The sequence below is a fragment of the Dromiciops gliroides genome, chromosome 2 (assembly GCF_019393635.1).
Source record: "Dromiciops gliroides isolate mDroGli1 chromosome 2, mDroGli1.pri, whole genome shotgun sequence".
Lineage (NCBI taxonomy): Eukaryota > Metazoa > Chordata > Mammalia > Microbiotheria > Microbiotheriidae > Dromiciops > Dromiciops gliroides.
Genome location: NC_057862.1, coordinates 451,730,334 through 451,758,286, shown reverse-complemented (window position 1 = coordinate 451,758,286; position 27,953 = coordinate 451,730,334). Strand labels below are relative to the sequence as shown.

The 27,953-nt window shown below is 36.2% G+C and overlaps 2 protein-coding genes across 14 annotated transcripts in view; one reads left to right on the top strand and one right to left on the bottom strand.

The window, feature by feature from the left end:
* Nucleotides 1-27,680, bottom strand: LOC122743118 (beta-1,3-galactosyl-O-glycosyl-glycoprotein beta-1,6-N-acetylglucosaminyltransferase 7-like). Of its 13 annotated transcripts, none has more exons than XM_043987852.1 (8): nucleotides 22,636-22,839; nucleotides 16,381-16,489; nucleotides 14,296-14,432; nucleotides 11,875-11,976; nucleotides 10,432-10,525; nucleotides 7,595-8,639; nucleotides 5,641-5,736; nucleotides 1-774 (listed from the first exon to the last, which is right to left on the bottom strand). In XM_043987852.1, exons 6-8 carry the CDS (start codon nucleotides 8,577-8,579, stop codon nucleotides 548-550), a joined length of 1,308 nt encoding a protein of 435 aa, XP_043843787.1. In that variant the 5' UTR covers nucleotides 8,580-8,639; nucleotides 10,432-10,525; nucleotides 11,875-11,976; nucleotides 14,296-14,432; nucleotides 16,381-16,489; nucleotides 22,636-22,839; the 3' UTR covers nucleotides 1-547. The 13 variants fall into 13 exon arrangements, with proteins under 13 accessions (XP_043843787.1, XP_043843798.1, XP_043843791.1 ...); XM_043987856.1 differs by lacking the exon at nucleotides 10,432-10,525 and adding an exon at nucleotides 13,761-13,894 and having other exon boundaries at nucleotides 2-774; XM_043987855.1 differs by lacking the exon at nucleotides 10,432-10,525 and adding an exon at nucleotides 13,844-13,894 and having other exon boundaries at nucleotides 2-774.
* The window catches only part of RTF2 (replication termination factor 2), a 75,027-nt gene that overhangs the window by 22,069 nt on the left and 25,005 nt on the right, over nucleotides 1-27,953 (top strand). The window lies entirely within an intron of this gene.

The window sequence follows — 27,953 nt, the reverse complement described above, 5'->3', positions numbered from 1 at the left end:
ACCATTCAGGGTAACAATAGACAAACTACTTTAAATAAAGTATGTTTCTTCACAGCTTTCAGTAAGATAGCACAGAATTTTAAAATGTGATTTGCTGTTTTATCCAGCTTTTATTCCCCCTCGATTTTTTTCTTGAACATTCTATGTATTACCAGTGCTTGGCATATAGGAAATGCTTATTAATTTATTATTCTAGAACTTTGTTAAACAGTTATTTTAGTTTTCAGTGAATCATATCATAAAGCAATTTGAACCCTTAGGATTTCGTCAAAAAATAATGTGGTATTTATGCTTTTTCTTTGCTTTCTTCTATGAAGATTCAGCATATGATATTACCTTTCTAAATCCATTTTTCAATTTTTAATGGTTTTAGGCCTAAACTATATCAAGGAGTGATATCCTTCAGTATTTGTACTCATTTCTTCTTATTGGGATCCGTGTTCCCTTACTTCTACTCAAGAGAACAGATTACTAGAAATAAAAAAAGTGAACTAGAAAGTGTGATAATTTCTCTCTTTATTCTTTGACAATGTGCATTACTTGCTAATCAAATATTTATTTTCATATTAAAATAGCAAGTGTCTTGCAAATGCCAGTGTGATTCTGAAGGGACCTCTGCCTGATTTAGTACTTTAAGTCTGTATCTTCTCTCTAAGCATTCCATGACAAGTGGATATGTTGTGAGCTCAAATTTGTTGGCAAATAAGTGAGGGGATTCAATAATCCACTGCAAGTCTCCCAATCCGTATACACAGATATTTCTAACGTAATGTCCTGTTAAAAGAAATGAAAACCATAGTTTAGTTCAAGCTCAGCTGCATTTGTTTACACGATACAATTCTAGTTCTGTAAAAATAACTTTCTGTTACAAGACATCACCTGTGAGTTTGTTGGTTTGCTTGTTGTACATTGAAATTAAACTGGTTACCTTAGGTTTCTATAGTAGCTGTGATGGCAGGGGCTTTTAGAGTTTGGCTTATAAATAGCTAATTGGAAGTTTTTATTCCCACTGACTATAGTTTTTGAACAAAGTTTAATGGCTGCCATGGGTGAATGCTGTGGAATCCTTTGGCTGGCTAAAAGCACAAGCAAACTAGACTGAAAAAGCAAAAAACAAAAAACAAAAACAAGTGGGGGAGGGGGGAGGGGGGGAGGGGGGAGTTTACAAAAATAAGGCAAGCCAATACTAATTCCTCTAAGTCATTGCAGAGTTGTTTGGTGATCTAAGGCCTAGTGGATACTCTGAAAGACAGGGATAAGCCAGAAAAGTTTGTAGTGTTCTACTGTGTTAGACTAGGCTGGGCAAATATGTTAAATGTTTAAGGGATGATTTTCAAATAAAGAACATCACTACATGATTACTCATAATAAAATTTTTTAAATTTAGGACTTCAAGCCCCAAAGCATAATAGTGATGTTGCATTGGTTTTTTTAATACCTAAATTATACTCCCATAATAATAACACAAGAAACTAATTCATACTTCATTGTGTTCTGGTCATAGATGCAAGTTATGAAGGACAGGATTGATTTGTCAAGTACTTAAATTTAGTTTTTTCATGAAATTTTGACCAGAGCCTTTTTCTTCCAACTTATTCCATGTTTTGTTCTTCATGCCCTCTACTTTCCAGCCAAATTGTACTGTTAGCCATTCCTCTCAGCTACATTTGTAATCCCCTGCCGCCTACTATTCATAAAGATTATTCTCCATGCCTAGTATGTGTTCTGCCCATCTCCTCTTCCTACAAGCTCAGCTTCAGGGCACTACCTCTCTGTTTTCCCTAACCTCTCCCTCCCTAGCCCCCTACAGCTAAAAATAATTCTCTTCCTCCTCAGTTTTTTCTAGAGCTTTTTGTTGAGCAATCTCTTTTGTACCCATCACTCTCCATTTTGTTATACTTACCTATGTTTATGTCATATCCTCCGCAGAAGAGGCTGTTTCCCAAGAGTTTAGATATGTTTAAATATGTGACTTATTTTTATCATTTTATCTCTAAAGCCTCACACCATGTATTGCACCTAGTAGGTGCTTAAACAATGTTTCTTGAATGAATTTAATTTTTCTGGAATGTAAATACATGTTTAAATAGAGTTGCCTAGAAATATGTGGTTAAAATATAAATAAAATTTTGTGTTTCAAATTTTAAGCAAAATATTACTGGTAAAAGTTTAACTTTGAGAAGAACACATAATTTTGTCATAAAATTTCAAACACTCAAGTTTTCCCTATTACTTTACTAATAATAGTAACAATGCTTTATAACTTTATGTACCATCTTTTCTGTCACATGATAACTGACATAAGTGATTAGTATAAGTATTGGTCGTCAACTTCTCCTGATAAAACTGAAGTCCCTCAAACTCTTGTAAACACAATAATTCTACTCTACTACAGTAGAAGTAGTTAAATGTTGTTTAGATATGTGAGCTGCCACCAAAGCCTCTAATGCAGAGATGTCAGACACATACCACGTGCAGTTCACAACATTCCCTAGTGTGGCCCAAACTGGATTAAAATGTAATTGAGAGGGGCAGCTAGGTGGTGCAGTGGATAGAGCACCGGCCCTGGAGTCAGGAGTACCTGACTTCAAATCCAGACTCAGACTTACTAGCTGTGTGACCCTGGGCAAGTCACTTAACCCCAATTGCCTCACCAAAAAAAAAAAGAAAAAATGTAAATGAGAAATGTTAGCAAAATAAATGAATATAATAAATAATGTATATTGCTGATTTCCATTTGACTTTGACACCTCTTCCCTAATGCCCCCACATGGCATGAAGGTGACCCTAGGTTCTTAAAAGGCTATAGCAATAGAATACATGCTCTGTCAGATTCTACCAGACTGGAAAATGGCTTCTGGTATTAAGCTGGTGGTAAACTATCTCTCAATAAATCAACAAGCATTACTGGCCATTTATATACCTTTTTATATATAACCATCACCAAGTTGACTTCAGGGTGATGATTTTTTTTTAAGTTCAAAGCAGTTCTCAAAGATCACCTACTAAAGTTATAGAGGATTGTGATGTGCATTGTTGATGGAGGGAGTTCCTGTGCCAGTGAAATTGTAGATCCTTAAAAGAGTAATTGCTTGGATATGTGAGCAGCTATTGGACAAAACCTTAATATCTATGAAAGGATCTCACTTTGTTACTTTCCTACCTATCAGACCTAGGGCAAGTCACTTAAGTCCTCCAGTCCTCAGTTTCTAGCTGTTAATCTAGTAGTCCTACATTCAGTATTTACCTGTCAAAGGATCATACCATTGAATGTTACTGCATGAAGATCATATTTTTTTCTTACTCTAATACTTCAAAAGATCAGGAATTTTCATCAGCAAATGCGCTTCCTCCATTAAGATCACAACTCCTCTAAGTCTAAATGTAGATGGTTTTCATTAATCTTATGGGCAAAAAATCCACCAGGTGGCTAAACGCCCCCCCCCCCAATGAGACCATGTTCTTGTTTGATTAAAATTCTTATTAAGTCCACAGCTTGTTTCTTTTAGGCAGGACTGGCTTTCTTCCAGCTCCTTGGCCTGGTGCACCTGATTCATTTGTATGATCGTGTATCATAATCAAATGAAGAATTGAACTGAATTTGAACTTGTGAATTTGCAAGTTCATTGTGTAGAACTAATTCAACATATACAAATCAAACTCTGTGTAACATAAGAATAAGTAAATAACTTATTTTCATCATGGTGAGAGGCAGTGCGCCATTATGGAGAGAGTGCTAGACAAGGAGTCAGGAGACCCAGATTCAAATTCTGCTTTGTCATGTAGAGAATCATCATGCATTGATGAACAAGGCTCTCAAACTCCCAGAGCTTATTTCCCAACCTGTAAAGTGGAGATGGTGATAATAGCACTCTATATAGTCCACAGGATTGTTGGGAGAATCAAATGAATCATTGTCTATAAAGTGTTCTGCAAATCTTAAGGAGCTATTTAAATGTGAACTACTATTGTGCTGTCTTTCATTTTCATGGATAGAAGATGGATTATACTGAGAAATGGCTGACCTTTTAAAAAAAATGGTTAATGTATATATAAATAGTCTACATATGTCCTTGGTTGGGTAGAATTTTCTCTCACAAGCATCTTGCTTACATAACCCATACACAATGAAATTCATTTTGTTATATACTATATTTGTACATGTTTCCCCAACTAAATATAGTAAACTTTTAATTTAAAAGACAGAAATATTCTTTTCTTTTCAGTAAATTTTGAGGTCTTTTTAACACATCTAACTCAGGTAAATAAATGGGTTCAACTTTTTTTTTCTACTTAAAATGCCACTGACTCTACATTTAATGGGCAGAAACATTCTGCAGTATGTCATTGGAGGGAGGTTGAATTTTTCACCTTAAATATTTTGAACCAAAATTTAAACAATGTTGCATTTTAAACCTAATTTTAAAAACCATATTCTACTCTTTCTCTACAGTATCAGTGTATACAAAGAACTCTAAGGGACTGGCTGACAGTTGCTTTATTATAAAACCTTAATAATTATATCTATCCTAGTTAAATATTGAGGACTAGTTTATAAAATGATATCCAATTTATTTATAGGTTTTCTTGTCAAGTGGAACAGGAATATTTAAGAGCCAGTGATTTTATTATTCTCATGCCACTTGAATATTACAGAACCTCAAGGTTACAAGGGATCTCAGAAGCTACCTTGCATAACACATGCCTCCCAAAAGAATCACTTCCATAATATATTTGAGAAGGGCTTATGCAGCCTTTGTTTGAAGACTTATAATGAGGGATAACCTCTTAACTTCCAAATTAACTCTGATTTGTAGGAGGTGTTTTTATCAAGTTGGAATTTATTACCTCTGCAACTTGCATCCACTATTGGCTTTCTGGAGCCAAGCAAAGGAAGTCTAATCTTTTTTTTTTTTCTATATGACAGTATTCTAGATACTTGAACACAATTCTCATACCTCTTCTCACCCCTAAAAATTTAATAAACATGCCATCTTTACTTTAATCCCAGACATTGATGATAACTCAAGCTTTCTTTCAAGGTAAAATGGAAGCAGCCATTCAGTCAGGTTGTTGTTGTTGTTGTTGTTGTTTTTGGTGAGGCAGTTGGGGTTAAGTGACTTGCCTAGGGTCACACAGCTAGTAATTGTTAAGTGTCTGAGGCTGGATTTGAACTCAGGTCCTCCTGAATCCAGGGCTGGTGCTCTATCCACTGTGCCACCTAGCTGTCCCCAGTCAGTTCTTAATCCACATACCTACTCTGCCATCTCTCTCATGTCTCCCACAAGAGGAGCATAGGAAAACTTTGGTTAGTGCTGTACTAAAATCCAGCTAAACTATATCTACAGTAGTCTTCTGGCTTACCAGTTTCTTTATCTTGTTTTAAAAAAGGAGAAGAGATTAGTCTTACTTGGCCTGTTCCTAATGACTTATAGATTTCACAAGCCACACCTTTAATAGTATATTTTTAGAACTTTAGTAGCATTTGAAATCAAATTTACTGTTCTATAGGTTATAGACACTACCATTTTCTCACTTACAAAAGTCAGAACATTTTCCCTTTCTATAACACCTTTTATGATCTCCACAATCTTTCAGAGATAACTGTATATTTAAATATAATTTGATATTTAATATTACCTTTGCAGCCATTATGAACAACTCCTTCCATATCTTTCCATTTAATAGCCCTAATATGCCCTTCCCACTCAGCATTTGGTGTAGCACCTGGAGCATCTAAGAAAAAAAAAGACAATTTCAGTTGGGGGAGATTAATAATAACCATAATTATTGCAAATAATATTTTTCCTTCCTCAAGTTTAAGAACTAGTGAACTAATATTTTAGAACAGAATTTAAAAATATATATAGGAAGTCATTACCAGCAGTTAGTATTTTTATAATTTGTTGTTTATGTTATTGGGCAAGGGAAGAAAAAAAAACACACCACGTGCTCTAGTAGAAAGAATATTGAATTTGGAATTAAGGGAATTTGGGTTTGAGCCCTATCTGCTTCTTATTATGCATATGACCTTGAACAAGTTACCAAATGATTTCTGAGCTTCAGTTTCCTCATCTGTTAAATTATAAAGCTAGATTGAATGATCACTAAGGTTCATCACAACTCTAAAGTCTGTGAATCCCAGCTAAACATTACTCTCTTTAAGGACTTTTCTATCAGTTTCACCTCCTCTTTCTTTAGGATTAAGGAGAATATTTATTTGCCTTACTTTCTTGCTCTCAAGTGAGATCGTAGCTTCTACAAAGGAGAAAAAGAAATCCAACTTGCAGTCCCTTTTGTTAAGAGCTGACAATGATATATGGAGTGGCCTAGGACCACTAAAAGTATGCAGTAGTTAATATTCTTTTTTAACATTGGTTTATACCATGAAAAATAGCCTTAATGCTTAGCCATTAAACTTGCATTTATCCGTTTTAGCTACATAAACAGAATGGCTATTTTTCTAAATATTTTCTCAAACTTTCTCATAAATACTAGAGAATATAGCTCTTAAATGTCCATGAAAAGTTATTTCTGTTTACCAAAGGAAAACCAAAATGATGAGGCCTGACTTCAAGGTAGAAGAAAAAATCATTGACCATACCAAGTAACATATCTTTGTATTTAGATTTCATTTTTTCTGTCCTTATCATGCGCCATTTATAAAGCACTTTGCCTGATAATGTTGTGTTTTCCATAGTAGTCCACTAAAATCAGGGATTGTTGTTTTTTATTTGTATTCCCTGAGCCTAACACAGTGCCTCACCAATAGTAAGTGCTTAACAAATACTTAACAAACACCTATTGAAATAGAATCAACCAAGGCAAGAGAGGATTAAATCCAAGATTATCATACAGGTTAATACATTTTGTGTATTATTTTATCACCTCTGAATTTCTAATATGTTGTCTCTCATATTGGATCAGAGCAGTTGGTCATTGTTGCTCCATTTTGGATCCAATATGGACCGGTTAACCTTACTAAAGAGAAACTGCTTCTTGAACACAAAATGGGTCCTTAACTGTAGCAACACAAGGATTTTTTTTTTTTTAATCTACTAACATGTGCCAGTTTTCTTCCATTAAGACTTGGAAAAATTATAAAACAGATTTCTTTAAAAGATAACATAAATGAAAATAAATCCAATCTCTGTTTTAATTTTTTCCTATATAGTTGATTAAATTTGGAAACTATAAAAACATAGTTCAGTGAAAGAAATAAGCACAAACACTTATAAATAGCATTTCTATTCTAAATAGCATTCCAGAAGATTTGTATTGTGGTAGTCTCATAACTTTCAAGTTGAGGCTTTTGAGAATTCTGTATAATTGTTTAGGAAAATAAGGGAGCAGCGCCAACTGCACACGTTTTGAAGCCTTAATCTTGGCAAATTTTATACCATTGATAAAGAGATGTGCCTTGTTACTCCTACCATGGGATGCACATCACATTTGGCAGAAACTTAAAGAGCTCTTGGGAAAATTGTTGGAATGGATAAAATTTGAAATGGAATGAAGCTTAGCTGGAGCTGAACTGCTTTCTGCTATCCATTCTTGTTCCCCTAGAACCCAGACAGCCCAGCATTCATCTTACCTTTTAATCTATTCAGTGTAACCCAGTAATGTTCATCGGGACTGTATGTATCTTTTGACCACTCAAGCAAGTCTTTTGCCCTGACATCTGTCAGTGTGAATTCGACAAACTGCCTAGTGAGTACATAGTAAGCACTTCCAAAGTATATTGTTAAGTTATGCGGGGGATCTTTTTTTTCTTTTTTAGTTGGATAAACATAAGCATTTCCTTGATGAACATATTCTTTGTAACTTTGGTGTGTCCTGTGTTTCATGTGCGCAGGCTGAATTACTCCTGGAGTCATATTTTTACCATTCCATTTGCTTTTGATATACTGTATGATTTCTTTGTTTGTCTTGATTGGATAATCCTGCCCACAAAGGTTTATTACATACTTCCACCGAAACGTGGAGCTCACTAGGTCTTTCATACAATTAATATCTGCCTGTAGTCTTGAAAATCCACCATAAATCACAGTCTCTCTCTTTGATGAAATAAAAATATTTTCAAAACAGTCAACCAAGTTTTTCACTGCAGCTTTATAACTCTGGGGTGATTTTTCATCAATGTGTATGCAGTAAACATTCTGAGGGACATAAATAGCCCTGAGAAGCTTCACAAACATAGCTAACTCCTTATGAATGGTTATGATATATGCCAAGGAGAAATTCTCCTCTTCTGCAGACAGGGGTCTTGTTATGAAATGGAGCCCCTGAAAAATCAGAGAGCAGTTACAGCTGCCTGGTGTCCCTAGGCAAGGGGTTATTTCAGGTTCATGAGTGTTTTGCTGACAGAGTTGTCCAATTTGAGGGGCAGCCCCTTTCCCTTCAAAAAGGGCTGAACATATTTCATCTGGATAAAAGCCACATTCTGTTGTTTCTGGGTAGGTTGGTTCTTCTTTTGGTTCATCTGGAATTGTATTCCTCACATAAAGAAAAATGAAGATAAAAATGCAAATACCAATGCACACTAAAAATCCTGACTTTGTTGCATCCAGTTGGTTCATTTTTTGTCCTCCAGGCACTTTCTTCTCACCATAGTTTGAACAAATATTTGTTTAAGCCTCCTAAAAAAAAGTACATGAAATTTAAGGGTAGTTTTAAAAAACTGAACTTAAATGCAAACTTTTGGGAGGGTTTGGGGGCAGGGTTACTTTGCTTTTACAGAAATAGCAACAAAAATAAAATAAATGCAAAAGAACTGATGGAAAACCTAAGCTATGTAAAACATGTATGTGTATACCAACCCGGACTGTTCTGCTTAGTAATAGCAAATCATTTATTTAGCATTTTATAGTTTATGCAACTTTTTTTTACTGTAGTAGCCTTGTGAAGTAACTAATATAAATATTACTATCCTTGTTTTGCAAATGAGAAAACTGATACTTAGAGAAATTAAGTGACTTGCCCAGGCGCACATACCTATCAAGAGCCAGGTCGTTTAACATCACCATACCATGTTGCCTCTTTTGGATATAGATATTAAAGTGATGTTATAGTTATATATAAATTCTATAGTCATATAACCTTTTTTTTATGCTACACTTTTTAAAAAAATGGTTTTTGACTTGACCAATTTAATCCAATAAACATTTATTAAGTATCTACTATATGCTAGGTAGGCACTGCAAAGGCAAAGACAAAACAAATAATTAGTTCCTGCCCTTGAGGAGCTTACATTCTGCCACTGGATTAGAAAGTTATGACTCGGGCCAGGTAGGTGGTGCAGTGGATAGAGCACTGGCCGTGGAATCAGGAGGATCTGCGTTCAAATTTGACCTCAGACATTTAACACTTACTAGCTGTGTGACCCTGGGCAAGTCACTTAACCCGAGTTGCTTCACCAAAAAAAAAAAAAAAAGCAAACAGAGAAAGTTATGACTCAGGGCCCCTTCTAGCTACCACCCACAACTCTGAGTAATGATCCTTGTTCCCCAGGAACCATTTGCCATAACGCTAGAGGAACAGCACTCCAGCCAAAGCTCCATGAGGCCAGCTTCCATGGAAGTGGTGGCCTTTCCAACCCTCCAGATCACATGCAATACAGGCCTCAACAGCCACCATTAGTATCCCTTCTTGGCCATTTTGGGGGGACCTGCCTAACTCTCATAGGATCTGTTGGCCATCCCCCTAGCTAGGGTATAAGATTCTTCTGTGAATACTCCCGTCACAATCCACTGGGACCCCTCCCAGATATACCTTCTTCCTACTGGACTATTAACAGGGGCAGCTAAGTGGCACAGTGGATAGAGCACTGATCCTGAGGTTGGGAGGATCTAAGTTCAAATCTCACCTCAGACACTTACTATCTGTGTAACCCTGGGCAAGTCACTTAACCCCACCTTCCTTAAACATTTGGGGCCATCTCCAGTTGCCCTGATATATATCTTGCCACTGGACCCAAATGTCCCTGGAGGAGTGAGGTTGGTGACCTTGCACAGCCCTCCCTCACTTAAAAATCCAATTCATTGCAAGTCATGACATCTGTCCTGGTCAGTCAAAGGGAACTCCCACCCCTACTAAGCCTGGCCTATGATTTCTTATTCTCAGAACCATTCATTGTCTTATTAATTGATTTATGGAATCCAGTGTAAGGAAAGTGCCTCTCCCTATAAATTTAACTGCTGCTCTGCAATTTATAGTTGGGGGGTGGGGAGGTTGGGGAAGGACACTGAGACATTAAGAGACTTACCTAGGGGCAGCTAGGTGGCGCAGTGGATAGAGCACCAGCCCTGGAGTCAGGAGTACCTGAGTTCAAATCTGGCCTCAGACACTTAACACTTACTAGCTGTGTGACCCTGGGCAAGTCACTTAGCCCTAATTGCCTCACTAAAAAAAAAACAAAACCAAGAGACTTACCTAAAGTAACACCCTCAATAGATCTCAGAAGAGGAATTTAAATCCAGGTATTAACTCCCTATCCATTATAGGAGGCTGTCTCTTATTATTGTGTCTGTAAGATAGAGACATTTAAATGTTTTATTTTTGTTAATTTTTAAAGGTCATTGAACTTTTACTTGGGCTGTAAAATATTTTAATCTATAATAGCAATTTTTTAGGGGGGAACTTGCCATCTCTTAATAAGCAAGGCTTTAATTGTGGAGAAAATCAGTACATTCCTTTGTAGATGGAAAAGCTTGCTCTTAAGAGGAGCAAAACTTTTTTTTTCTTTAGAACCAAATATATATAGTTCCTTGTTTCATTTCATTTATTAAACTTGGTATAAATTCACTTTCCTCATATGTAAAATCAGAGTTAGAAATTATTTCAAAAGTCCCTTTCAACTTTAACATTCTATGACTTTTTATTTATAAGCAAAATCTTTTTCATTTAACATGGCTTTTGAGGATATACTTTCAAAATTTTACTAACAGTGCATAAGCTAAAAGCAACTTAAAGAAAATACAAAAGACTCATTTTAGACGGTTTAGTTTCCTCCATTCCATCCTCTGCCCCCCCCCACCCAAGCATATTTAACAGACATTTGGAGTTGAAAAACACTGATTTTGATCTTTCTTGATTACTCCTCACTTGATCACTCCCTAAAGATGGCTAATGAGAGGAGTGGTGTGGGGGAAGGAGAGTATTCACAACTAAGCAGGCTCTGAATAATTTAGAACTGATAACTCTGCTAAAACTAATGAATATGGAGTATATTAAGATAGTGAAAATTTGCAAAATCTATATATCAAAAGAGATTTTTTTATTTTGAGAACCATTCATTGTGTCATGTTAATACAACCCATTTTAGCTTTTTTCTAGCAAGAGCCCTAATAAGCTATGAAATGTTATGGATTGTTACTTTTAAAAATGTAACTTTCAGGGGAGCTAGGTGGCACAGTGGATGGAGCACCGGCCCTGGATTCAGGAGGACCTGAGTTCAAATACTGCCTCAGACACTTAACAAGTACTAGCTGTGTGACCCTGGGCAAGTCACTTAACCCCTATTGCCTCATCAAAAAAAACCCCAAAACACCCTTCCCATTTTTTGTTTGTTAGTTTTTTGCAGGGCAATGGGGGTTAAGTGACTTGCCCAGGGTCATACAGCTAGTAAGTGTCAAGTGTCTGAGGCCACATTTGAACTCAGGTCCTCCTAAATTCAGAGCCAGTGCTTTATCCACTGTGCTACCTAGCTGCCCCTTGTATTTTCTTTTAAAATGCTCCCCCACTAAACTTTCCCTGTCATTTCTTGGCAATCTTCTTCAAAAAATCAAGTAAGAAACAGAGAAAGAGTACTCTATTTTACAGTACCTATCCATGGCCCCTCCCCCCCAAAAAAACCATACACCAAACACCTTTTACCTCTCAGTTACAGGTATAAGGATCCATAGTCTTCCTTACTGTTCAGTAGATGAGTTCCCTTCCTTTCCTGGGTTGTATTAGATGTTTCAAAATGGCACATCCCTTAAAATAAAGCAGATACAAAGGGGTTACCAGATAACCTCAAGATTTGATCCTGTAGAAAGGGGGGTTATGCAAGCATAAGCATATTATTATTATTATTATTATAGGCTTTTCCCTGGTGTCACCTTAATTTTCTATCTTAAATGCTTATATCTTCTATAAAGTAGTCATTCAGCAAATTGTTTCCTCAAATGAACCCCTTTTTAAATGAACCTGAAGATAACTCACATTTCTACAGCAAAAAGAACTTTACTCACAGCAAAGCCATGCGAGGTAGGTAGAACTAGCTCTTTACTTAATTTTGCCTATACTAAACCACCTGATACCTCTCCCATGAATTCCTACCTCTTTTCTTTGGCAACTCCTTTCTGGTGAGTCCTGAGGCCTCCTGTTCAGTGATGAGGCCTCTTACAGCCGAAAGATTTCTTCCTTGGGTTGGGAAAAAAATGCCCACTCCTCTTAAAAATAAACCAAGGGGCGGCTAGGTGGCTCAGTGGATAAAGCACCGGCCCTGGATTCAGGAGTTCCTGAGTTCAAATCCGGCCTCAGACACTTGACACTTACTAGCTGTGTGACCTTGGGCAAGTCACTTAACCCCCACTGCCCCGCAAAAAAAAAAACAAAACCAAAAAAAAGACAAAAAAAAATATACCAAAACCTTCCCTTTACCTCTGTTTGTTTCTTCCCTCTTCCTGGTTTACCTGTAAAAATACGTGCCCTCTCCACGGCTTCCAAAATTGCCTAGGAACTTTTATGAGTTTGGAGGGAAAACATGTCTGAAAAGCTCTTGAGGCTTTAAGGTTTAAAGGAAACAGTCAGGAAATAGTCCCACACCCTGTTATTGTTTGTTTTTCACTGTGAACCAAATCCTGAATTTTTAAGGGCATATTACTGATCTACTGGTTAAGACACTATTATTAAGCTATGAAGTCCCTCTTTTAGAAATTACTGGCTTTGAGGGATCTGGGTTTGGTTGTTTTGTTTGTTTGTTTTTATCTGGGAGTCTGGGCCTATCTAGGTCTTCTAAGTTTGGATGAAATGTGGTAGAAATAGTCACATGGTGGTTGAATAAAGGGGAATTGAGCTGAGTATCCTCCCTCCACCTCCTATGTTTCATCCAGGTAAGGGGAGTGAGAACATAACCCTCTTGAATTGGGACAGGTAGCCAGTGAGAAAGTGTTGCTAAGAAGGAGGTTGTAATAAATGGCCCTTTTAGCCTTCCTAATGGATGAAAAGGAGAGGCTTGACAAAGTTCTTTGGTTTTGCTCTCATCATTACTAGTGTATATCTATCAGTCTGTCCTTCCTGCCTTTGCAGGTCTCAGTAATTTCATTTAAGTGTTTTTATGCTACCCAAGTTAATTGAAGTTTAACTCCCAAAATTGGATGCCCAGGGTGAAGTTAGTGTGAGGGATAGGGATAAAGGATCAACAGAAGGGTATGGAGGCAATCCACCAAGGATCTGCCCCTTATTAAATGAGAAGCAGAAGGAGGTGTATAGAGAATGTATATGGAGTCTAGGTTCTGTTAAGCAGTGTATTCCCATTTTAACCTTAGGGTGTAGATCCTTTGGTCAGGGAGTCCAACATCTTAGTCCATATACATCCATTCTGGAGTTGTCAGAGACAAGAATCCTGCACTTTCCAATTGGAAATTTCAAAGTATAATACATTTTTTTTCTTAAGAGGGTTGAATGGAAATGTGAGAGAAAAAGCAGGGTAAGAAGGTTGCTCAATAGACTTATCTCATTTCAAAATAAGATCTCCAAAAGCAGATTATCCAAACCTTTGTTTCCCCTACCACCAACATGCATTTACTGTTCTTTCTGTTGATACTTAGAAGTAGTGAAGATCATTAGTTGTGCTTACTGATGTTGAAACTTGGATACACCTTAATTGCTGAATACTCTTATGGAGTACCTAGAACAAGAAAGATATAGTGGTGGGGTTTTTTTGAGAGGCAGAGGCATCATGGCATGCTAGAAGGGATACTAGATATGGAGTCAGAAAGACTGGCTCATATCACACTTCACAGATTACTTAAAAGATCCTCACTAATTCCCCTACTTTAACCTCTCTGTGCCTCAGTTTATCTGTCTTTATCTGTAAAATGAGTTTAGACTTGATGGCTTCTATGGTCTCAGCACTTCTAAACCTATAATCCTTTTATGTTAGGAAGTAAAAATGTATTGTCTAAATGGAAATGCGAATAATTATGTTAACATACAATTGAAAATACTTAAATGATTTTTAGTGTAGTAGAAAAAAAGAAAGACCTAGGTTTAAACCCTAGCTCTTCTATACTTCTATATTTGTATTACCTTCAGTGAGTCACTTAAATTCTCTGGGCCTCCATTTCCTCCTCTGTAAAATGAGAAACTTGCAGGTTTTCCTATCAGCATTCTTCATGGTTACAAAGAACTGGAAACAAAGTGGATGCCCATTGATTGGGGAATGGCTAGAAAAACCATGGTGTATAATTATAATGAGATATTGTTCAGTAAGAAGAGACAATATGAGAACTTCAGAGAATCATTAAAAGATTTGTATGAATTGATGCAAAGCAAATAGAAAAAGACAATTATATACATGGTTATATCAATGTAAAATAAAACTTTGAATACTAAAGCGAAGTTGAACTCTTTTTATTGAGTGTTTACTATGTACCAGGTACTATACCAGACACCAGGGATACAAAGACAAAAATAAAAATGCTACCAAGGGGTTTATATTCTGTGATGGGAAAAAATACCACCTACACAGATAAATCAATACAAAAGCACATACTAAGTGTACTTTGTGAGTGAAGGGAAAATACTCTCAGCTGGAAGAATTGGAATGAACTTCCTCTTGTAGGAGATGGCACTTAGACTTTACCTTAAAAGAAGTTTGGGATTGCAAGAGGTACAGGTGAGGAGAGAGAAGCCTGTGCAGAAATGTATGGGGTAAAATGTCCTATCATGTAAAGGGGATAGTAAGTAGGCCAGTTTGACTGAGTGCATAAGGGAGTAATGTGAAATGAGTTCAAGAAACATGGATTGGGGGGCAGCTACGTGGCACAGTAGATAGAGCACCAGCTCTGGAGTCAGGAGGACCTGAGTTCAAATCCAGCCTCAGACATTTGACACGTACTAGCTGTGTGACCCGGGGCAAGTCACTTAACCCTCATTGCCCTGCCCCCCCCCCAAAAAAAAAAGGAAAGAAAGAAAGAAGCATGGATTGGATCCAGACTTTGAAGCATTTTAAATGTCAAAGGGATTTAATCATAGAAACAAAAGGGAGTCCCTGAAGTTTTTGGAGCAGAGAAGCAAACATCTCAGACTTGTGCTTTACAAATATCACTTGGGGTGCAGCTAGGTGGCGCAATGGATAAGGCACCAGCCTTGGATTCAGGAGGACCTGAGTTCAAATCCAGTCTCAGACACTTACTAGCTGTGTGACCCTGGGCAAGTCACTTAAACCCCATTGCCCTGCAAAAAAAACAACAACACAACAACAACAAAACAAAACAAAAAACAAATATCACTTTGGCAGCTATTCAAAGTACGAGTTGGAGAGGCGAGGAAACAGCAGGGAGAACAATTGGAAAGCTATTATAATGTTTAACATGATTGTACACATATAATCTGTATCATATTGCTTGCTGTTTAGGAGAAGGGAGAAGGAAGGGAGGGAAGGAGAAAAATTTGGGATTTAAAATCTTACAAAAATAAATGTTGAAAACTATTCTTTATGTGTACTGGGGAGGCGGGAATAAAATACTATTAAGTGAAAAAACAAAAGAAGGGTATTATAGTGGCCTAAGGTTTGGACTAGAATAGTGGCTGTTTGAGTGGAAAGGAGGAAGTGGATGTTGGTGATTTGAATGTAGAATTGATGAAATTCAGCAACTGATTAGGTATGGGCAGGGTAATGAAGAAGAAAAAGGTAATGAAAAAACAGTGAATCTCAGAAAATAATGAAACATACTGCTTCCTTCCACAACATAGGCGAGGAATTGCTGTAATAGAATATTATTAGATGTGGTCTCTGTATTGGATATTTTTGCTTAGTTCTTTTTCATTCTACAAAGGAAGATTCAGTCTAATGGGAGGCAGGAAGTGACTCATGTAAAAAACAAAAGCATCAAAAAGTATTTTTAAAAAATTGAATGAAGCTGTTGAATTAACTGGTCCCTAAGGTCCCTTTCATCCCTAAATATTTTATTGTTTTCCCTAAGTATTCGAGGTTAGCTGAATGTCAATATCAAACATTATACCTTTACTTGGAAAATACTATTTTTTGATAGGTCTTATTTTCTTTTGATTTAATATTTGTGCTAAATTAATCAAATTATACTCTTTTCAGCTAATTTTGTCAATTTTTTCCAGAAATTGTTCTTAGGAGGTTGCATTAAAATTATTCACCTCTGTTTGACTTTAGGTAGAATCCATGCATTCTGACTGCTGATCTTTTACATAATCCAAGGATGCTGTTTCATTATGTTTGAAATATTGGCTTAAGTAGGAGTCTTTCCTAAGAGGGAAGAAAAACAATTATTCTGATTAACAATATCAGGTGTTCTTTATTTTTTAATACATCATAGTGAAAATACTTCACTCTTTCAGATAGTTAAATGCTCTTCTTTCCCCAACTAAGGAAAGCTTGCTCCTCATAACTTCCATATTTTCGGTGATGAAATTATCATTTTCCCAGGTCATCTTTGACATTTGCCTCTCCCTCACCCCCACACTCCAGTAAATTACTAAGAACTATTAAATATACCTCCACAACATCACTATAATGTCCATTTCTTCCTTTCCTCTTACAATGCCACTATTCTGTTAAGTCATTGATCAGCTCTCATGCATACTAATGAATGACCTCCTAATTCAACACTTCTTAACCTGTGGGGTCAGTGGATTTAGAAGAGGGAAAAAAATACATGTTTATTTTCACTAGCCTTTAGTTTCCTTTTTAATCTTATGTATTCAATGCTTTTAAAAAACATTATTCTGATAAGGGATCCATAGACTTCACTACACTGCCAGAGGGGGCCCATGACACACACAAAAAAGTTAAGAACCCCCATCCCGGGGCAGCTAGGTGGCACAGTGGATAAAGCACTGGCCTTGGATTCAGGAGGACCTGAGTTCAAATCTGGCCTCAAACACTTGACACTTACTAGCTGTATGACCGTGGGCAAGTCACTTAACCCTCATTGCCCTGCCCCCCCACCAAAAGATTCTTAAACAAAGAACCCCCATCCTAACCGGAATTCTGGACTTAAGACTCTTACCCATCCTTTACAGGATTGCTAAAGTAGTATACTGAATGCACAGGGCCAAAGAACTTGGGTGATTTTCCATTGCCTACTAAATAAAATATACATTTCTTACAATCATTTCACAGACTTTCACAATCTGACTTGAACCTATTTTTAGCTTTACTTCCCACCATTCCATTTGTGTTATCTGCATTCCAGCTAAATTAGATTACTTTGTTCTTCCCATCATCTTGATATCTCCTGCCTCTGTACATTAATGCACATTCTCTTGTCCATTCCTTGAATAGACTTTCTCCACATCACCTTTTTTCAAGGCCCTGTGCAGTTGCTGCCCCCTCCATAAAGCCTTTTCTGATTCACCCAACTGGAAACAGTTCTTCCCTCCTAGAATCTCTTATGCCATGATGTGTAACTTCCTCTACACACTTCATCATATTGTTACTTGTAGTAGTAGAAAGAACACTAGATTTGCAGGCTCTGGCTTCCATTCTCAGCCCTCCTACTTGTGAATCTGGGCAAATAATGTCACCCCCTATCAGATTCCTCATCTATAAGAATTAGGAATTGACCAAGGTGGCTTCTGGGGTCTCTTCCAGCTCTAGGTCTATGACCTTATGAATTTGTATTATAGTTATTTGTATGTTTCTCCTCCTTACTATATTATAAGCTCCTCAAAGGCATCTCTGTATCTCTAGTACAGCAAACACACAGTACTTGCTTGATAAATATTTGTTCAATTAAATTGAATACAGTTCCTTTGTCAGATGCAACCTGCCACCTACCCCCATTTAAACCAGTTCATATTTGTATTCTAAAAGTACTACTATACACCACAGTGGCTTACTGCCTTAGGAAGCTACGACCCAAATTATCTCTTATTAAAGGATGTTGATTCTCTCTTCTCTACCCCCCCCCCCAAGTAAGAAAGAATAACATAGCGGGGCAGCTAGGTGGCACAGTGGATAGAGCACCGGCCCTGGAGTCAGGAGTACCTGTGTTCAAATCTGGCCTCAGACACTTAACACTTATTAGCTGTGTGACCCTGGGCAGGTCACTTAACCCCAATTGCTTCACTAAAAAAAAGAATTACCAGGAATAACATAGCAAGAATACAGTAGCATTTGATTTATCTCGCATAATATGCATAATATTCTCCATAAGTGAAGCCTACTTTTCTTTTTTTTTTCCTTTTTTTTCTTTTTTGCAGGGCAATGGGGGTTAAGTGACTTGCCCAGGGTCACACAACTAGTGTCAAGTGTCTAAGGTCGGATTTGAACTCAGGTACTCCTGAATTCAGGGCCGGTGCTTTATCCACTGTGACACCGACACCTAGCTGCCCTGAAGCCTACTTTTCTAACTGTCTAAACTTTAAAAAAAAAAAAAGGAAAGCTTTCTAAATCTACCTTCTTCTTAGAATATAATATTTACTAACAGAGGATCATCATTACAAAAATATGATCTAATGCAATATAGTAGTATCCTTGGGTAATTTAGGGCTGTTTTTATTCCACATTATAAAGCTCTGGATTGTGTTCCTTTTAGTTTTTATCTATAGTTTTTTTCTCATTTCCCTTGCTGTCAAATTGTCACTTCTTGTTTTGGCTGTTCACTGTGCCTGCTACTAGCTAGGTCCTACCTTTCCTTTTCTAATTTATTGGTTCTGACCTGCTGTGGGCTATGAAACCAATTAAGCAAGCTTATTGGAATTGTGTACGAAATAAAGATAAATAGGCTATAAATGAGAAGTAGAGGGCCTCTTCTATGAGTGTAATGCTCAGGTGCTTCAGTATATAGACTGTGATGTCCATTTTGGTTACTGAGAGACTTTTTTTTTTGCTTCACTTTCTGGTTCATGGAAATCACAGAATTTAGAGCTGAAAAAGAGGTGCTTTACAGATAATATAATGATTAATGGTTCACAGCTGTATTGTTGCCAAATAAGTGGCCTCCAGATAAAGGAAGTACTAGTATAATAGGAAAACAGATTTAGCTGGGGAAGATTTTAAGATTTAATCTCTAACTGTATCGAGACTTCTTCCTAAGTTTTTTCAGCTTTTGCCTTGGAGAGAAAAGACTCTAACAGTCCTTGCTTAAAAAGAAATTCTGTAACAAGATAAGAGGAAATGCCTGTTTTAAGCTTGTGAAATATTTTAGCAAACAAGCTTAGATATTGAACCCATTTGATACTATGTTGTGACTACACATTTGGCAGCATATGAACTTGGCAGATGTCTAAGGAAAAATGTTGCTTTCTAGGCATTTTGTTTTTTAGTAAGTTGTGGCAAGACAAGTAAATATGCAATATTGACAAATTCTAGTGAATTTTCTGTACCTTTTCTCCTTGTTTTGAATTTTTGACATTGAGTCATCATAGGATCATAGTTTAAAATTGGAAGGGACCTTAGAAGCCATTGAGTCCACTTCCCTTGTTTTACAGATGAGGAAACTGAGGCCTAGAATAGTTAAATGAACAGGATCCCATATCTAGGAAATATTTGATATGGAGTTTGAACCCAAGGTGTCCTTATTTCAAGTCCAATATTCTATCTACTAAAACCATCCTGCCTTTTCAAAGTTTGAACTTGGGAAATGTGGGAGAAATCACTTTTGGAAGGTGGCCATACAATATTTTTCCCCAGCAAGATTAAGATAAACTTATTTGGGCTCTTTATCATTCTCTTTGAGGAACAAAACATTTCCAAAAATAGATGAGCTGGTGGACATTCTGTACCCAGTAGCCAGGCCCCGGGAGGGAAGGGAAGAAGGCTTGTGCGTGCATTGAGGGACTGAGATACGATAATGCCTTTCAATAGGGAATACTCCTGGAAGAAAAAAAAATGTTACTTTGATTTGGTAAACACCAAGTAATGTTTGTTGCAGAATTTTTAAAAATTCAAGACTAAAAATAGATAATTCTAGGTCATATGCTTTTGTTCTAGATGATGACAGAAATCTGACAACTAATAAATAAGTCATGAATTTCAGGGAGTATCTATATACAATAAGAAATTTGGATGGCTTGAGTTCATTGCAATAGAATATGATTTGTAGCTGTGTGACCCTGGGCAAGTCATTGTCCCACAAAAAAAAATAGAATGTTTTGTATAATTCTGTGATACTATCATTTTAACATATAATTAAGAGAATTTCCTTCATTCCCAGGGTATAAAAATTCACATATAGATCTACATTTGCACAGTGATGATTTATGGTTCCTTATAAGGAAATTAGCTTTATTACATAAACAAGGAATCAGATTTCCATCATTCATTACAAAAATAGACTTTTATCAAAACAAAATAAAGAGCAAATTAAGATTGTTAGGTGGCAAAAATTGAGCCATCAAATCAATAGCCTTCTATTTTTCTTTTGGATGGAAAGAAAATTCTCTTTTAGTAGGAAGAGAAAAGTTATCTGCTATCAAGGCAAGTTTAAGGATGGACTAATGGGGGTTTGGGGGTATGGCCTGGTGCCATTTTGAAGATACTACTTATGGCTATGCAGGCCACTTAGTTTATTTAGCTAAGAGAAAAACTGTTTCATGACTTCACTCTATACCCTTTGCTCTGGCCAGCATCTCTTAGTTATAGCTGTGATCAGAATTTGTGTGGATACCTAGGCCTGGTCCATCATAACCAAGAGTGAAATTCAAAGTACCTATTCTGACATTAGGTCATCTTCCTATATCCTAGGACATTTACTACTAATAGAATTTAAAACAAATCTTTGCATAAACTGGACTATAAGTGTGTTTGTTAGTCAAATCATTTTGGAAGAGTTATATTGGTGATAGATTTGGACTAAAATTGCATAATGAATCAGACTGTGTTCTTTTAAAAAGATGCATGAAATGATGAAATAATTATGAAAATACATAATTATCAATTTGTGGAGATGAAAGTTTTCCATGTCAGTCATTAAGCACCGAGTTCTACAAATACTGCTTTTATGACATAATGTCTTTTAAAGTTAAGTGATAGTCATCTGGGCATATAAAAACAAGAATTGACTTTGAGGGAGAAGGGCCACTATCAGCAGTACAAAATAGCTTTAATCACTCATATGTGAATGAACTTTTGTCTAATTTCTTACATCATTTATTGCTACTCATTGGAGCGATCTGATAACTTGTTTTTACTAAAGACTCGGATGACAATAAATACATGCTTATTAAATTAGGATAAACACCTAATGTCATTATCAATTAATATTTATCTAATGTCAGGGGGTATATGAGAGTGAACTAGGTGAACAAATGCACATTTCCATTATTTCCTGCTATTAATATAAATCATTTGGGAATTTACACTATTATCCCACAAACCAAATCATTATATTGCACCTGCTACTCTTCTGCAACCCCTATTCCCCCAGACCCATATGTAATAAGGAAAGTTCTTTTTAAAGATAATAAGCTAATCTTGCCTCACAGTTCTAATTCTGAATAGGTTTACATCTTGTTGCTTTTTATTACTTGAATGGAAGTGGGGAAAGCAATATTTGCACAATTGTGTTTTATCACTCATTTGAAATCTGACAGTTTGCTCCAAGTCCTCACACATCTTTAAAACTAATGCCATTTGAAAGAGTGAGTTGAAGCAGTATTTGCCTTATCCTTTGGTTTAAGCATGATAAAATCTAAGTGTAAATGTATAACAGACATAAAAGGGGGGAAATTCAGAAGCAATAGCTTTTTCATGGACTCAGAATTCAGCATTATCAACAAACCTGTGTAAGTAGGGGGTTTTAAGATTTTTTTTCAGTTTCTTTTTTTAAAAAGTGGTTTGGTTTTCTGATTTGCAGTAAGTTTGTTTATTTTATAAACTCATATAAAGCATGTGGATTATTTCCATGAAAAACTTATTCTCAAATTGATGTTTTAGTTTTTAATTGTATTACATTTTCATAAACCTAAAATATGTAATAATTTCTTTTAAAAGAAAGTTATTCCATTTTATATCTCAAGAATTTTGAGTAAGAAATAAGCCATATACTGTAGATTTGCTACATTTTACACTTACTGTTTTTGTATATTAAATATTTTCACTCAAAACATCAAATAAAAAGGCTTCTTTGACACCATTTTCAACTACCACATTACTACAGTTCATTCTACTGTAAGACTCTAGCACTCAGGTAATTGATAAAGTATAGAACTTTTGAATATTAAATTGAAACGTATTTAAACATACCTCCTGTAGAAGAGCCATGGGAATTTTGTATACATATATGCATATATATGTATGCATATATCTATGTTTTCAGTCGTTTGTGATAACTAAATTAAGATAAATCCCATATGTAATCCATTATCCTTCAGGCAATACTCAGGCTGAGGGTTTCATTACACTTTGCTGAGATAGTCACATGAAATTAGTTAAATATTAATCTGTACCTTTCTGCTTCATTGGATTAGTCCAGCGTCACTAAGTTGTCCGTAGAACCTTTGTTCAGTTGTAAGTCCTTTAAAAATTATGCCCTCTCAGATGCAATACGGAGTGGGAGCCTGCTGGCCCCCAGATTTTTGCTTTGTGTCATTGTTCTAGTCCGAGCCTTTTAAGGCAGCAAAGCCAGTCTTTGTAAATGAGATCTGTGGAGACTGCATTGCTGTTGATTATAAATAGTCTTGCTGCAGCTTTAACCTTTAGATTGCTAACAGATCTAGTGAATAATATGAAAATCCCCAATGGATTTAACTCTTTGTGGCCAGGCAGTTAGTTTTTCCTTAAATAACTTTTGGAAAATTGGTGAACTCATTAAGCCCTCCTGCATATAATTTAAGAAAAATATTCTATGAATGTACCTAAATTATGTGGTGTGATCATTTTTATTTTGCTAAAAATGTCCTTGTTAAAGCCTATGAGGTTTACAAAACCAAATGCATTTCTAATCTCAGTGACTCTGCTTTTGCCCATCAAGCTTTCCTTATTAGCAAAACTGGTGTTAGTAAAAACTTTGATGCAGTGGAACACCGTGTTTGTTGATTGACTGAAAGGGAGGAACTGATTTACTAAATTTATTCCTAAGAGATTACAGCAAATCCATTCCACAGACATTTATTAGGCACTAGAGATAAAAGAATAAACTAAACAATTCTTCCCCTCAAGGAGCTTATGTATGGTGTAAGGCAGAGGGGGGGGGGTTGGGAAAAAACAAACCAATATGTGTTAAAACAGAATGTGATAGAGGCAAAGGAGAGAACCAAATTTTTAAGGAAAAATTGAGGAGATTGAGAATATTTTCAGCTGGGGATCAGTGAGCTTCATGAAGAAAGGCACCTAGGCTGAGCATTTAAAGATTTCAGCACATTAAGGTGCAGATAGGAGTGTATTTCAGGCTTTGAAGATGACAAAATCAGGGGAACACAGCTGATCTTGAATTTGACTATTTTCATACAGGATTTGTAAAAAGAGAGTAGTGTGATAGAAGGGTTGGAGCCAGATTGTGGAGAATCTTAAATGCCAGGCTAAGGAGTTTGCCTATAGGAAATAAGGGGGCCATGAAAGTTTGTTAGTAGGAGAATGATATATATGGTTATACCTGAGCATTAGGAGGATTATTTTTTCAGCTATTCAAAGAATGGATTGGAAAAGGGTGAGACTAGAGGCAGGAAGCCACTTAGGACTCTGGTTTACTAGTCTAGTCCATTAGAGATGAAGGCCTAACTATATACTAACTCTGCTTCTCCAGTAGAGTGGAGAAGAGAAGATGGGTGCTAGAGATAGAGTTCTCCCCCACTTTTTAACTATTGCCAGAGGCTCTGAAGTTTTCACTGTCCAAGGGTCCACTACTCTTCAATTTCAGTTCAACAAACACTTATTTCTGTTAGGGGGAAAAGCCTGTTAAGCACAAAACATGATAGGTCCTGAGGATACAAAGATGTTTTTCATTTTCATTTTTTAATGACAAGAAACTTGGGAATAGAACAATATACAACTAAATAAAATATAAGGTAGGGAATAATGGACACAAAAGAAAGTGCCAAGTTGGATACTTATTTTTTTTTCTTTCTTTTTTGTTTTGGGGGGGCAGGGCAATGAGGGTTAAGTGACTTGACCAGGTTCACACAGCTAGTAAGTATCAAGTGTCTGAGGCTGGATTTGAACTCGGGTCCTCTTGAATCCAGGGCCGGTGCTTTTTCCACTGCTCCACCAAGCTGCCCTGAAAGTGCCAAGTGAAGTGGTCTAGGTGAATATGAGAAAGGGCAGAATATTTTTTATCTGGGAAAAGGATTAGGAAAGGTTTCACAGGGGAAGTAATATTTGAGTTGAACTGTGAAGGAAGAGTGGGACTGTGACAAGTAGATATGAGGTCACATGTTCCAATCAGTCATCCTGTATGTCAGGCACTGTAGGGGATAACTAGACAAAAAGGATACTGTCCCTGCCCTCTAGGAGCTTAAATTCTAACCAGGGAGACAACCCAGACTCAGAGAAGAAGTAAGTCTTGAACTGTTAACCTAGGCAGCAGCTAAGTGGTGCGGTTGGTAGAGCACCAGGCCTAGAGTTAGGAAGACCTGAGTCCAATCCCACCTCAGACACTTAGTAGCAGTGTGACCTTGGACAAGTCATAAAACCTCTGTTTGCCTCAGTGTGCTCATTTATAAAATGGGGATAATAATAGCACCTACCTTCCAAGGTTGTTGTGAGGATCAAATAAGATCATATTTGGAAAGTGCCATGCATTCTACCTGGCACATAGTAGGCACTAGATAGATGTTCTCCCTCCTCTTTTTTTTTTTTAAATACTTTAACCCTAGACCTAGGTAGTTAGGCATCCTCATGCTAACAAGGGTTAGAGACAATATTCAAATCCAGTTCTTAAGACTCTAGGTCTAGTGTTCTTTCCACTACACCACACTGACTGCCTTCCTGTCTGTGTCCTTCAAGGCCCAAGTCAAATGCTTTTCCTTCATGGAGCCATTCCTGATGTTCCCAGCTTGAAATTAATTACTTCTTCCTTATCTGACTTAACGTTTTTATACTCTGAATTGCATTTATCTATATACTTATATTATTCTCCCTTTATTAAATTGTATGGTCTTTAAAGCTGATATTTGTCTTAAATTATTTTTGTAACTTTGTCTTTACTGAGTATGGCACACTTTACTTGGCAATGTTTTTGTTTGCTGAATGAATGATACTAGAAGTCAGTGGTGATTTATGTTTTTAGAATACTATCTTGGTCCTAATGTAAAATATTTTTGACAGGAAAAATATATAACATATAGTATATATGTATACAGTGATTTTAAAAAACTGCTTATCACTTGGTTCACTCCTGTGTTTTATACAGTCAGATTTTCAGGAGGAAAATATGGCTTATAAGCCATAAATATATTTGGATCTATATGGTAAGTATTTGATTAGAAGGGCTCCCTCCCATTGATAAGGTAATTTTTTCAAATGTAAATTTAACCTGACCTTCCCTTCTCCACTCCTCAAAGAGGAAATAACTTGCTTTGCAATTTATAGATTAGGGATCTAAGACTGTTTCCCAAACTAATTTCTGCCAGTTCAGCTTTTAAAAATTTTAAAGTTCAGTAATTCTTACTTCTTAATCTTGCTAATCTATAACCTTAATCTTGTTCAATCACCTTTAAATGATTTTAATTTTTTCTTTTCCTTTTTCCTAAAATCTATTTTTTTTTCTTTTTCCCTTTCTGAACCTGTAAATTCCTCCAGTAACTCAGTTTTGTAAGAATTTTAGTTTAGGAATGGTGCTTTACATGATGTGCTATTTTTTTTTTTGCAATTATTTCTAATAAAAAATATTTTACAATGCCCTTAGGAGCCTTGAATCCTGTCAATTGCCTGCCTATACTTTATAGAAAAAAATCCTTGTAATGAGATCTGATTAATGTAGTTCATCTAACACCTAGAATGCTACAGTTCTACCGAGATGATTTCTGCTTGTGGTTAGCAGCATTTCCATATCTGATTTCGTACACTTGTTGTAAGGGTTAATGAAGCATGCTGTTCTTGCCAAGTGGCAATATGTTTTTCTATGTCACAGTGGTAAATTTCAAGTCATCTTACCAGTGGGAGTCAATGAGGAATACGGGATTTTAATTATGTCTCACTGCTTTTGCCTTAAATGGACAGTTTTTGATTGTAGAAAAGTGTATGTGTATGGGGGTAAAACCTTTTGAATTTCTTTAAATGGGATTCCACTTGTAGCAAATGCTTTTTTCTTCACCAAAGGGGTTGGCAGTTTTCCTCTCTAAACTCATCCCTTTTCCCTAAAACTAATAGTACATCTTTAACTAGTGATGAATATGTTCTATATAAATATAAAAGTATTCTTTAGGTGCTTCTTCCCCTTAACATATGTTTGGGTATATCATATAGAGTTTTAAAGCATTTAAGAATTCACTATGTGAACTTTCATATGTAATGCCAGAGAAATAGACTTCAGTGGAGTAACTAAGTATAAAGAAACTTAAAAGAACAAAGTTGCCCTAAGAATATTGTGATATAAAAAAATAAAAATTTAATTTAAAAAGAATATGGTGATATAAAGCTGAACATTTGCTCTGTCTTAGCCTTACTCTCTACCTCAATACTATATTTTAAATATTTTAAACTATTTCTTCTATTTACTGAAATAGAAGTATGTGATTTTTACTTGTCCAGAAAAAATCTCTGAAGTATTGATATATATACAGAAATGAAAAACATACATTTGTAATTTATTTGTTTTTAGTCCTGAAATAATATCAAGGATACCATTAAAGAATGTCATAGTACTCCAAAATCAAATAAATTAACTATAGAACATATTTGTAACTAAAACTTCATGTTACCAGTTAAGAATATATACCTTTAAAATTTATGTTAGAGTTTTATTGAATTATATGGACCATAAATTTTTTTAAAGGAAATTATTTTTTTATTATTATTTTTTTTAGGCATGACTGGTGCAACAGAGTGAAAGCATTGGCTTTTAGTCCCAGCACAGTATGGGACAAGAGAGCTTTATATGAGGTTTTAATTACTCTTTTCTATGTCTGAATTTAAGAACAGTACTAGCATATTTCAAGCACAGTTGTTCCAGTACTTTGACATATCCCCATTCATTTTCCTGGGTTTAAACAGAATGCTAACAGCTGTTCCGTGAGGAAAGAGATGCCCAAGGATCCTTCAGTTCAAAATATAACCGCCATAATGGCTGGTTTAAATCCAAAGAAGGGAGCAAATAAAAACATTTTTGTTCCGAACTAATACCAGCTTTAACACATGCCACTTACATCCCAACAGTATTAAAGGAAACACTCACTAAAAGGCAATTCTCAGATCCCACGGAGCAGAGTCACAGCAGGGTTCATTCCTGGATTTGTTTTCGACTTCTATCAGTGTCTTCTCTTTCAACAGATCCAGCTTGAATCACATGAACAGAGTTGCTTGGCAGGTTTTGTTGCCCTTTTGTCCCCTGAGAATTTCAGTCTCATTTATTTTGACCTGTGGGTCTCTTAGCTGTGAGTCTTTGAAGAATAGAGAAGCAAAAGCATCAGCTCAGCATAGTGCAGCAATTTTTTTTTCTTTTTCATAGCATCAGATTTGGAAACTGTCATAGGTGGAGGTTAAGAGATGATGATTCATTTAAGCTAAGAATTCTTTTGGCTGAAATATTGAGCAAGGGTAGATAAAATTCCTCTGGTTTAAATAAATTATGCCAGGTACAGATGTTACACCTACCACATTTATCTAATGT

Bases quoted from the DNA above. Each gene is read 5' to 3' on its own strand.
- LOC122743118 (XM_043987851.1), bottom strand. From the start codon at position 8,579: ATGAACCAACTGGATGCAACAAAGTCAGGATTTTTAGTGTGCATTGGT. The intron at 5,737-7,594 runs GTAAGATGAATG...TTTTTTTCTTAG, and splicing joins TACACTGAATAGATTAAAAG to ATGCTCCAGGTGCTACACCA. The intron at 775-5,640 runs GTAATATTAAAT...TTCTTTTAACAG, and splicing joins TGTTCATAATGGCTGCAAAG to GACATTACGTTAGAAATATC.